The 13,397-nt window shown below is 49.5% G+C and overlaps 1 protein-coding gene across 9 annotated transcripts in view; it reads left to right on the top strand.

Annotated features, from left to right (window-relative positions):
- The window catches only part of DGKZ (diacylglycerol kinase zeta), a 759,825-nt gene that overhangs the window by 277,140 nt on the left and 469,288 nt on the right, over window positions 1–13,397 (top strand). For 4 of the 9 annotated variants that reach the window (XM_085646693.1, XM_085646686.1, XM_085646690.1 and 1 more), the window contains exon 2: window positions 6,574–7,607. The exons of the other annotated variants lie outside the window; for them this stretch is intronic. In XM_085646693.1, coding sequence (XP_085502819.1) covers window positions 6,613–7,607 — 995 coding nt within the window. In that variant the 5' untranslated portion in view covers window positions 6,574–6,612. The remainder of the gene's footprint in view (window positions 1–6,573; window positions 7,608–13,397) is intronic. 9 annotated transcript variants of the gene reach the window in all.

Genomic DNA, 13,397 nt, shown 5'->3' with positions numbered 1-13,397 from the left:
CTGATCCTGCACTAGTGTTACATTGTGCTCTGTTTGCACTGACCCTGCACTAGTGTTACATTGTGCTCTGGTTGCCACTGACCCTGCACTAGTGTTACATTGTGCTCTGGTTGCCACTGACCCTGCACTAGTGTTACATTGTGCTCTGGTCGCACTTTTACATTGTGCTCTGTTTGTGTTGATCCTGCACTGTTGTTACATTGTGCTCTGTTTGCACCGACTCTGCACCTATGTTACACTGTGCTCTGGTTGCCACTGACCCTGCTCTAGTGTTACATTGTGCTCTGGTTGCACTGACCCTGCATGCGCTAGTGTTACATTGTGCTCTGTTAGCACTGACTCTACACCTATGTTACACTGTGCTCTGGTTGCCACTGATCCTGCACTAGTGTTACATTGTGCTCTAGTTGCCACTGATCCTGCACTAGTGTTACATTGTGCTCTGTTTGCACTGACCCTGCGCTAGTGTTACATTGTGCTCTGTTTGCACTGACCCTGCGCTAGTGTTACATTGTGCTCTGTTTGCACTGACCCTGCGCTAGTGTTACATTGTGCTCTGTTTGCACTGACCCTGCCCTAGTGTTACATTGTGCTCTGGTTGCCACTGACCCTGCACTAGTGTTACATTGTGCTCTGGTTGCCACTGACCCTGCACTAGTGTTACATTGTGCTCTGGTCGCACTTTTACATTGTGCTCTGTTTGTGTTGATCCTGCACTGTTGTTACATTGTGCTCTGTTTGCACCGACTCTGCACCTATGTTACACTGTGCTCTGTTTGCACCGACTCTGCACCTATGTTACACTGTGCTCTGGTTGCCACTGACCCTGCTCTAGTGTTACATTGTGCTCTGGTTGCACTGACCCTGCATGCGCTAGTGTTACATTGTGCTCTGTTAGCACTGACTCTACACCTATGTTACACTGTGCTCTGGTTGCCACTGATCCTGCACTAGTGTTACATTGTGCTCTAGTTGCCACTGATCCTGCACTAGTGTTACATTGTGCTCTGTTTGCACTGACCCTGCGCTAGTGTTACATTGTGCTCTGGTTGCACTGACCCTGCGCTAGTGTTACATTGTGCTCTGCTTGCACTGACCCTGCACTGATGTTACATTGTGCGCTGTTTGTACTGACCCTGCACTAGTGTTACACGGTGCTCTGGTTGCACTGTTATATTGTGCTCTGTTTGTGCTGACCCTGCACTGGTGTTACATTGACCCCAAGACCACCCTCAGAGGCACCCTCATCTACAGACCCCCGGGACCACGCACACAATTCAGCGAAGCAATCGCAGACTTTGTCAGCCCGCACGCACTCACCTCATCGGACTACATCCTCCTTGGAGACCTCAACTTCCACTTGGAAAACAACAAGGACTGCAACACCGCCGCCCTGCTGGACAACCTTGCCAACCTCGGACTCAAGCAACTGGTCAACACCCCCACCCACTACGCCGGCCACATGCTTGACCCCATCTTCTCCTCCAGCAAGCACATCTCCTTCAGCCACTCCACCGGACTACACTGGACAGACCACAGCTGCGTCCACTTCACCTTCAGGAGAACAACGATCCACCACCACCAGCAACAGACCACCCGCAGAAGCTGGAGCAATATCACCTCCGACCAGCTCACCACCGCCCTCAGCCAGAACCCACCCACCAAGCAGCCCGCAAACCTCGCACAGTGGCTCACCAGCTGCGCCGATGACCTCCCACCACTGAGGAATCCTCCCAGCAGACCCGGCAGCAGGAGAACCCGGTGGTTCACCGACGAACTTAAGAACTCCAAGAAAACCTGGCGCCACAACCCGACAGCAGACAACATGACAGCCCTCAAGGACGCCACCCGCAAACACCACCAGCTGATCCGCACCACCAAAAGGACGTCATTCAAAGAACGGCTGGACAACAACTCGCACAACAGTAAGGAACTCTTCAGCGTCGTTAAAGAGCTCTCCAACCCCAGCGCCAGCAACAACGACATCACACCCTCGCAAAACCTCTGCGACTCACTCGCCACTTTTTTCCACCAGAAGATCGCAGACATACACAACAGCTTCGGCGCCCAGACCACGCACCCAACCACTGAAGCAACGCCCCCCACTACCACCATCGGCACCTGGACCCCCGTCAGCACCGAAGACACCACCCGCATGATGAACACCATCCACTCCGGATCCCCTACCGACCCCTGCTCACACCACATCTTCAACAAAGCCGACTCCATCATCGCACCCCATCTCCGGAACGTCATCAACAGCTCCTTCGCTTCCGCCACCTTCCCGGAGAGCTGGAAACACGCCGAGATCAGCGCCCTCCTGAAGAAACCGACCGTGGACCCCACGGACCTCAAGAACCTCCGTCCCATCTCGCTCCTCCCCATTCCGGCCAAAGTCATCGAGAAGACCGTCAACAAACAACTCTCCACCTTCCTCGAGACCAACGGCTACCTCGACCACTCACAGTCCGGCTTCTGAGCAAACCACAGCACCGAGACCGCCCTCATCGCTGCCACCGATGACATCCGGTCCATGCTCGACAACGTGGAAACAGCGGCCCTCATCCTGCTGGACCTCTCGGCAGCCTTCGACACGGTATCCCACCGCACACTGATACAGCGACTCAGCAACTCTGGCATCCAAGGAGCGGCCCTAGAGTGGATCATCTCGTTCCTCACCGGAAGAACCCAGAGAGTCCGCCTCCCACCGTTCCGTTCCGAGGCCACCGAAGTCATCTGCGGCGTCCCACAAGGATCCTCACTCAGCCCCACCCTATTCAACATCTACATGAGCCCTATCGCAGCCATCGCACGTCAACACAACCTCAACATCATCTCCTATGCCGACGACACCCAGCTGATCCTCTCCCTCACCAGCGACCCCGCCTCCGCCAGATCCAGCCTCCAGGAGGGCATGAAAGACGTCGCGGAATGGATGAAGCTCAGCCGTCTGAAACTGAACTCAGACAAGACGGAAGTCCTCATCCTGGGACCATCCCCCCTCCGCCTGGGACGACTCCTGGGGATCCCCGGCACTGGGCACCGCACCCAAGCCTACGGACCACGCACGCAACCTGGGCGTCATCCTGGACTCCTCCCTCACGATGACCAAGCAAGTCAACGCCGTCTAATCAACTTGCTTCAACACCCTGCGCATGCTCCGTAAGATCTTCCGATGGATCCCCACCGAAACCAGGAAGACAGTCACCCAGGCCCTCGTCACCAGCCGCCTGGACTACGGGAACACCCTCTACGCCGGAACCACTGCCAAACTTCAGAATAGACTCCAACGCATACAGAACGCGTCAGCACGTCTCATCCTGGACGTCCCCCGCCACAGCCACATCTCCGCCCATCTGAGAGACCTGCACTGGCTCCCCATCAACAAGAGGATCACGTTCAGACTCCTCACCCACGCACACAAGGCCCTCCACGACATGGGCCCGAAGTACGTCAACAGCCGCCTCGCGTTCCACACACCCACCCACCAGCTCCGCTCCGCCAGCCTCGCCCTCGCCTCCGTTCCACGCATTCGCAAGACCACCGCCGGGGGAAGGTCCTTCTCCTACCTGGCGGCCAAAACGTGGAACTCCCTCCCAACCCACCTACGGCTGACCCAGAACCATCTCTCCTTCAGGAAACAACTCAAGACCTGGCTGTTCGAGCAGTAGCGATTTCCCAACCCCCCCCCCCCCCCAGCGCCTTGAGACCCTTGCGGGTGAGTAGCGCGCTATACAAATTCGCTGATTGATTGATTACATTGTGTGTGTTTCTGGTGGTCACTGTTGTTACATTGTATGCTATTTGCACTGACCCTGCACTAGTGTTCCATTGTACGCTGTTTGCACTGACCCTGCACTAGTGTTATACTGTGCTCTGTTTGCACTGACCCTGCACTAGTGCTACATTGTGCTCTGCTTGAGGTGACCCTGCACTGGTTTTACACTGCACCCTGTTTGTAGTGACCCTGCTTTGGTGATACATTGTGCTCAGTTTGTAGTATCTGAGCTGTCTGTGTATTCATAGCAACGATGTCGCAGTGAACTCTTTTCATAGAGAATGCACACTGCTTAATTTTCAGTGAACTCGGACTAACATTCCATTTAATACTGAATGTGCACCATTGTTCCATCTCAGCTCTTTTTGAAAAATTACTCTGCTGGGATTCGCCTTTTCAGGACCCCAGGCGAGATGACCACTAGACGAGGAACCACCTGATCAGACAGGGGGGGCAGCTGCGAGAACCAGGCTCTATCATATGGGGATCCCCGATCCGCCCATCTGATCAGACGCAATGCCGACCCCACAGCCTGACTACGGGTGGGATGGGCCACCTGGTGGAGTCCCTGTTTGGGCGCCACCTGAAGGAAGTGACCCAACTTGGGCCACCCGGGTCACTCTAGACCTCCTCTAGCCTTCCAATAATGAAAAGTCAATGACGCAGTAGAGAATACAAGCAAACTAGTTCATTCACAAAGTACACTGCAGTGGAGTCCAATCTGACCAGCCTCCTATGATGGCTGACGAGGGACTGCCTCTAACAAGCATAAAGTTACATTATGTATGTTGCGGAGCCCACAAAGACCCGCCACTATGGAAAAACACTGGTAGCTGTCGTAATACAATGGGGGTACAGAACAGAAGTTTCAAATCCGCAGCCTGGTACGAGCTATCTACTGTTAAAGGTTGTCTGGCTTATCCTCCCCACTAGACAGGTGGGAGAAAGCATCCATATATTAGGAAAGGCATGCGTTAATGAGCAAGCTTCAGCTTTGAAGAAATTAAACTTACCAAGGACCATTTCTCGTAAATGATTAAGTAGCAGTTTTGATTCTAAAAGAAAATGGCGTCTTCGAGAGGAAAAATGGTGGCATAGATGTCAACCTAACAAACGTAATATCTGCATTTACTGCGTCTACATACAGTATGCATATATAATGTATTAGCTATATAAATGCTAACATAATATTGGGTAAAATACAAATAATATTATGTTTCAATTCTAACAAAGTGGATGAAAGGAACTGGAATCTAGCAGTAGGGAGTGGAAGGACAAAGAAGAACCTAAAAGTAGGGAATAGATGAGCACAGTAGAACCTAAGAGTACGGTGTGGAAGGCCAAAGCAGGAGCCTAGAAGTAGGGAATAGTAGGACAAAGTGGAACCTAAGAGTAGGGAGTGGAAGGACAAAGAAGGAACCTTGGAGTAGGAAGTGGAAGGAGAAAGAAGGAATCTAGGAGTAGGGCGTGGAAGGACAAAGCAGGAACCTAGAAGTAGGGAGTGGAAGGACAAAGAAAGAACCTTGGGAGTGGGGAGTAGAAGGAGAAAGAAGGAACCTTGGAGTAGGGAGTGGAAGGACAAAGCAGAACCCGACAAGTAGTAAACAGAGCTGGAAACTAATAATGGGGGTGGGATCTGCCCACTTCTAGGCGCTTCAACCCACACTCCTTGCCCCTCATATTTGTGCTCCTCACTCACATCAGACAAGAACCCCTCCAAACTCACCCTCAAGAGTGGGCCTCACCAGGACACCAGTGAGTCGGGCCTGAGCTGTCGGTCGCCTCTACTGCAGCCAACAGTGTTCTACAGTGTCTGCCAAGGCTACCACACCTCAGCAGCTGTCTGCTGCCGCCCTCCCTAACGTTTCAATGTGTGCTGTATAGCGTTCTCTCTACAAATCCACCCCTTCGACAAAACATAGGTATGTCATTACGCACTATGTGAGGTGTAAAGAGAGCACACGCTAGGGCCTGACCAGGGGAGTGTGGAGAGACCAGCGCTATCTTCAGAGAGGGCAAGGTGTACAGAAGCTTGAAATCTACTCAAACCCTGCTCAAATGTCAACCTTAAACCAATGTCTTACTACAAAACATTGGACTACACAACACCCCATGTCCGGGACTGTTCCCTCAAGTGCCCTAAAGTTGTCCTTAGATCCCTAATAACCCCAGGCCAACAAAGGTAGCTTGGGCGGGGTGTAGAGAGCAGAAACACGTTGACTTTTATTAAACAGATATGTCATGTGACCTTATCTTCGAGTTAGTCAGGTTTTTTTGAGTAGATGTTTTTGCTCTCATTTTTTCCAGTCTGTTTTTCCTTTTGAGTAGATTTATTTCCACTTTGTTTTTTGAGTAGATGTTTTTCAGTCTGTGTTTTTTGAGTAGTAAATGTCTGTGCTTTCTCATGGGACTCTTTCTAGTAAGGTACAGAGGAGGAACACAGCTGGGTTTTAGACTATGGTGTCTACAATGGATAGAATATCTTGATCAGAGACAGGGCAGGGACATAGTAAGACCAGAACGGTTTAGAGAGGGTGGCTGCGACCCCCTGGGTCTGGAGGTAAGTGAGGAGCAAGGGGGCACCCAGAAGCGGCTGAGAATGCAGGAGGAGTGAACATAGACAGGAGACCTGTGTACAGAGAGAGAGTCAGGCTGTGTGGGCTCTCTTGGCTGGGATGATTGACTGGCACTAGGGGTGTCACTAGGGCAGGCCCCTCTGTCTCATTTGAAAGATTGTGTAAGGAAATGGTGGGGGCTCTTATGGGTCACTAACATCCAGGTTTCTGCATTAACAGCCCCAGCACGCCCACTAGTGGCCCGTCCCGCCTCATGCCATGGAGAGGTTCTTTAAGAGACACTTTAAGCGGAAGGCTGTGCGGCCCAGTGCCATCGAGGCGTCCCGCTACCACCGCACCAGTGTTGCCACCAGCAAGGCCCGGCGGCGCTCCAGCGTGGGCCTGCCTTCCACCTCACTGGCCCAGCAGCGCCGCTCCAGTGTCCAGCTGCAGGATCTGCCCCTATGCTTGAGTCAGGCGCCCCTCCTGCCCAGTGTGGGCTCCAGCACCTCCAGGCCCTGCTTCAACCCCAAGATGGCGTTCCGGAAGAAAAGAGGGGCCATTATCCGCTCCATTGGATCCCCCCTGATGGGCCCCTCCATGCTGCTGGCCAGCCTGATCCATGTTCATGAGGAGGAAGGCGAGCCTGGGCTGGAGATGACCTCGGCCGTAGAGGACAGCGGCGACGTCGAGGGCAGTGGCGACTTCAGAGGGGTCCTTGACATCGAGGGCAGTGGTGACCCCGAATGCTGTCTAGAGGTTGGGGAGAGTGGCACCGAGTCTGGAGACCAGGCCTCGTCTGTGGAAGATGGAAGCAGCTGGAGCGAGGTGTCTCCAGCAGAGTCTGACGAGGCACTTACTGCCACTGATGAGGATGGATGTGACGATGACTATGGCCCTCAGCCCATGCCACGTAGCAGTTGCCCCAAAGAGGCCAGCATTGCCCTCCGGCCCTTCCTGCGCGGGCCTCGCTGCCTGCGGCGTAGCTCCTCTCACCTGATGCCGGCAGACTGCATCTACCCCAAGTCGGCCTATGGGTTGCATGGACATTACCGCTGCATCAGCCAGCGGAATAACCTCTGCCCTGGGCCTGGGTCAGGCAGTGGTACCAGGGGCCAGGCAGGCAGGGCCGGTCCTTGTGCCAGGAGGCGAGCGCTGGCCGTCAAGTGGCAGAAATCGGAATCCACCAGTGGGGAAGGCGCTCCCCTCTACAGAACCAGCCCCAACCTGGAGGACTCTGGGAGCACCTCACGTGCAGCCGTGGAAGGAAATGTGTAGGTTGACACTTTCATTTTATACCTTTTGAGTTTTGTGAGCATGCAAGAAGTCAGAAATAACCTCACCGCCTAAAAATGAGCTCTACTCCCCAAAACCGCCTCAGAGCTTAAAAAAATAACTAACGCATCCCCAACTAACCCAAGAGGCTAAAATCAAAAAATAACTGCAGCACCCAAAAATAACCTCAGTTTTCAAAAATGACCTCAGACCCTAAAAATAACCTCAACACCCAAATATAACCTCCGCGCATAATATAACTAAAGTATCCAGAACTACCCTGAGAGACTAAAAACAACTCGGCTTTTAAAAATGGCCTAAGAACCTAAAAATAGCCTCAACTGCCAAAAACAGCCGGAGAGCTCAAAAATAACGAAAGCACCCACAAGTAACCAGAGAGACTAACAATAACTGTAGCATCCAAAACTAAACATCAGCTTTAAAAAATGACCTGAGAGCCTAAAACTAACCTCATATAACCTCATATTTTACAATGACTAAAGCATCCACAACTAACTCGAGAGACTAAAGAAAATTTAGCCTTCGAAAAATGACCCAAGCGACTAAAAATAACCTCAACTCCCAAAAACAGCCTGAGAGCTCAAAAATAACTGAAGCACCCACAACTAACCAGAGAGACAAAAAATAACCCAACATCCAAAGCTGAGATTACAGCTTTCAAAAAAGCTCTGAGGACCTACAACTAAGCCTGGGCGGAGTTCCACTATGCGGAACTCAGCAAAGTGCAAAAAAACCTCTGCTGCACTACGCAGAGCTCTGTGAGCACCGTAGTGCATTAGATAAATGCTGATCGCAGTGATTTTCAGTGCCAGGTACTTGCCACACTGCAATCATTGTGAATGGCACCCTGTAACGCACAAGCGGGCGCTGCTTCCTTTCGGCCACTCAAGGAGATTTTTACTCGTGCGTCAGCTTTCTCAATGCGAATAGACGGTTTTTCAATGCGAGCGGTCAGGAGAATATGCAACCTCTCGCAATGGGAAATCTAACCGCCCGCATTGAAAAAATCTCACCGGGAGGTTGATTTTCCATGCTCGCGCTCGCCAATTTGATGTCGACGATCGCAAACGAGGGAAAATCCTCGCTCGCGGTCACCAACTTGCCGTTGACGAACGCGAGCGACCGAGGGAAAAAACTCTGCTACACTATGCGAAGTGGAGTTTTTCGGAATTCCTCGAGCTCCGCGTAACGCGAAGTGTGGAAGACTCCACGAGCGGAGCAGAGTTCACCGCCCAGACTTACCTACAACTAACCTCATATAACCTTTGAGCTTAAAATAACCAAAGCACCCACAACTAACCCGAGAGACAAAAATTAACCACAGCCCCCAAAAATAAGCTCAACTTTTTAAAAGGACCAGAGAGCCTAACAATAACCTGAATGTCCAAATATAAACTCAGAGCTTGAAATACCTAAGCACCAACAACTAACACGAGATACTGAAAACAACTGATCTTTCAAAAATAACCTGAAAACCTAAAAATAACCTCAACTCCCATAAATAGCCCTTGGTCTTAAAAATAACCAAAATCCTTGAAATCTCCATCATGACTAACAAATCAACCCAGCACTCAAAAATAACCCAAGCACCCAGAATGCCCTTTTAGCTTTGAAAATAAGTTTAGCAAACCAAAGGAGCCCACAATTCTTAAAAAATAACGTTGTCACTCAAAATGAATAAAAATATTCAAAACTTCCCTAGCACTGAAAGATTTCCTGATCATGCAAACACAAACTCAGTCTGTAAATACTCTGCACACTCAAACTATCCTCAAAGCAGAAATATAACCTTAGCACCCAACTCGAACCCCAGAACCTAAGAATAACTCGAACCCCAGAACCTAAGAATAACTCAAACCCCAAATATAAAGTCAGAGTATAAAATCTGCAGAGCATCGAACAACGTTGTCAGAGGCGAAAATAGCTCCAGCACTCAAAAAGTGCCAAATCCCTCCAAAATAACCTCAAAGCCTCAAAATAATCTGCGCTCCCAAATCTCACCTCAACACAGACATAGCCTGAAAATGTCCTCAAAGCCTAAACATTACCCAAAAATTACCCAGTTCCTAAAAGTCACCTCAACACCCAGGAGTAAGATGAGAACCTAAAAATGACCAGAACTCTCAAAAGAATCTCAGAGCATAAAAGTAACCTTGTTTTACAAAAGTAATCTTGGGACTACAAGAATTTTCCCAGACCTTTAAAATATTTTCAGATCCTAAAAATATCCTTAGTGACTAAAAATAACAACAGCGCCACAGAATAAACTCCGATCATTTAAATAAGCTAGGTTCCTAAAAATAACACCAGAGTCCATAAATATCTCCCAAAACTGCCCCAGTGCCTAAAAATAAACCCATGACTCAAAGCAGCCTCATGTCTTAAGATCTGCACTCAAAAACAACTCCAGGGTCTGAAAATAAACCCAGGACCCGAAAAATAACTCGAACCATAAACAAAACATCTGCCCCTGGAATCCCGAGGAAACCCCAGAGCTCAAAACTGACCCCATACCCTGAACTTACTCCCAACACTTAGGGATACCTCGAGGGAATGTCACCACCCTCTGAGTGAGCATCACTCAAACCTGCTCACCCTCCCTGCGGCCCGCAGACCTGCTCGGTCTCAAACTGCCAGGCACCTTGCCCACACCCCCAAGGTGCCACTGTGCCCCTCCCTCACAGTCAGTTACACCTTAACCCTGGTGCCCCCCTCGCCCCCCCCCCTCCTTCGTGACTTAAATCTGCTGTTTCCACCACCACTAAAAACATTACAGTTCACCCCACCTCCCCCTCTACCTACCACCCAGTGACGTAACTCCTTTTCTCCTCAGTTGCCTTTTTCGGAATTTAAAAAATGAGTCCAATTCCCTCCAATCACGATTCTGTGCCTCTCACACCCAAGGAAGCGCCTCATACAGGGCACATGTATGACCTCTTCTCACCGAGCCACAAGAGCCGATCGAGCCATTAGACTTTTCGTACTAACAGCATCACTGCCGAATGGCCTTCCTCATGTGTGGCACCTAATCAATTCATGGAACGCCAGGAGGCAGCGCTTTGCATTCTGGGACTTGTAGTTTAGTTGCCCCGGGTTATTAGTTTCAACACAAACGAAAACTGCGCAAGTGTAACTCATAACCAGCTTTGAAGTGAGCAGCTGGTAGGGGTAGGAGTAGGCCAGGTTAGCAGATCCCTGCATGTCACCAGGACTCCGTGTTTCACAGGCGGTCCTTGTAATGTACACAATCTTTGGTTCATAGCTTCCGGGAGCGTCTCCCCTGCCCCCTCCCCCCGCACTTTACATTTGATGACTTGTAATCTATATTTTAGCATATCAAGTGTACATTTACAAACCCTAGCATATAACATGCTGTTGGCCACAAAGCCTGGCCTGATAGCGATGAATCCTCCGAGTCTGATCCCAGGTGCTTCAGTCAAGCGAAGGCAGCTCCCAGAATGCATCGGTGTCGGACAGTAGTAGATGCCACCATGGCACAGGGTTAGCGGGAGGCTTTGATGCTGCCACGTGTCACCCTGAACCCACATCCAGCGCCCACGGCTTTTCAGCCTGTGTTGGTTAAACGCTGGTCTTGTAGTTTTCTACAAATCCCAGCATGCAAAGGGCTGTTGACCAAAAGGCATGTTGTAAGTCTGTCACATGACATGGTGGGGTCAAAGAAGCGTAGGTATTTAGGAACAGTTTGTATTTTGTGTGATGGGCGCGTGCTCGACGCCGGCAAGGGGGAGAGAGGGGCTTGATTCACAATGTGTGTGTGGCTGTAGTGAGTTCGAGCCCTGTATGTTTGAAGGCACCTGTTGAAGAACCGGGGTTTAACCCAACAGCGTCAGGGGCACGCCTAAGATCTTCGAGTTCACCTGTCTTGGTATACAGAGACACGGAATACTTCTGGATGGCATCAGAGACCAAGTTTATTAGCTGCAGCTAGTAACAGTGATCCTAGAAATATATCACGGTGTAAATTCTCAGGAGACTGCTCATTTTACTAAGGCGAGACGTCTCCTTTTATACCCAATATTCACATTATAAATGTACACCCACTGCACAAAATTCTAGCCAATAAGGTACATTTTCAAACAAAGTTTCACATAACAAAAACTCAATTTACAGTATCCCAACCCAAAAGTTAATTATTAGGAATGTCCCAAATTCAATCTCCACAAGCCGGACAAACCTATAATTGAAAGCATAACCCATGTAATGAAGAAACATAAAAAAAGAAACGGTAACAGATGCTGAACAAGATAAGGCATGTGCAAGGAAACTAAAAGTTAACGATGTCCAGAACATTGATTGGCAATCTCAGACAAAGATCGATCAGGGAAATTGGCTTTGCGGGATCAGTTTCAGGTGCAGAGGTCAGTTTCTTACAGTTCATTTCAGAGTCAAAAAGAAACCTAGTTAATGTATACATGAACTAAGAAGGCCAGGCCACTTTATTCGCCAGGGTACCTTCACAGGCCTACGTGAGGGCAACACAAAATGGTGGCACAGAACAAAATGGAGTCAGACTTGAGAATTACAGAACCTCAGACCCTCTTTTTGCCATTACGTAGGCAATAACCTAAGACTCATGTTAATCTGAATCTAGGTATATGTCGATATTCATTAGGTCATCAAGGTGTTGCTGTAGCATCATCTTATTATTTTCTACTTCTCTCGGGACAGGTCTCCGAACACACATAGTAGCACAAAGACTACAAATGGCGGGACCACACTGGATGCAAAGACAACAAGAGAAAAGGATGGTTAAAACCATACCAAGGAATGTCAAAATCTTCCATCCCCATTTGGACAGCAGTCCCCAAAACCATCCCGTCAATGACCAGTCTCCTTCGTCTACATGGATAGACTCAGAGATTTTATACAACCTAGAGATGGCTTGGTACACTGTAGGGGCATTATCTGGTATGTAAACACAGCAACTGGATCCAATCAATTTACATACTCCTCCTCGATCTGCAACTATGATGTCTAATACCATACGGTTCTGCAAAGTCATAAGGCGGTCCGCTTGAAGCTCCGCTGTAACATTACTAAGAGCACCTGCTGTCTCATTAATAGTAGCTTCAACAACGCGGACAAGCTGTCGAATATGCCTACTATTGATCATAGGACCCCAAAAGGGCAAGAAGCCCTTGAAGAAATCTCCTACTTTGTGTGCTGCGGTATCTTCCTTATTGAAGACACCTCTACCGTATCTTGTTCTATGATAGTCTGAAGCAGTAGTGTATGTAGGGGGAAGTAGAAACGCCACATAACACGTTCCTGAAAAATCAGGTGGCAACCATGTGTAGGCTCTGTCATGACAAACAAAATATGCGCCTTTAGCTGGCACAAACGGTGGAGAAGTCCGAGATGAATAGACATAGGTTTGAGCACACACACTCTTACCTAGCTGAGCTTTCGGATTCCGACCTACCTTGAAAACAAAAGTGGCCTCGGTGGGGTACGATCCAAATAGGGGGAGACCTTTTTCGTCTCTCCTTCCTTTGTCAAACTGGTACTATATCCAGTCACGTTCCAACCAACGTAAGCCTGCACCTCATCCTTAGGGATAGCATTATATGCATCAATATCTCGGATCATAGCTACTATTCCCCTTATTAAGGCACTATTGCTCGAGTTATCTTTAAGGGAACGTAAGGGGCGTACCTCATTTGCATAGATAAACATGGTCTGAAAAGCCCACACAGACCCATTAAAAGAAAAAGGCAAAACCAAATATGGCATACCTTTTTATCTGT

This window comes from Triturus cristatus, chromosome 3_1, assembly GCF_964204655.1.
Source record: "Triturus cristatus chromosome 3_1, aTriCri1.1, whole genome shotgun sequence".
Taxonomy (NCBI): Eukaryota; Metazoa; Chordata; class Amphibia; order Caudata; family Salamandridae; genus Triturus; species Triturus cristatus.
This window is presented reverse-complemented; position numbering and strand designations above follow the sequence as displayed.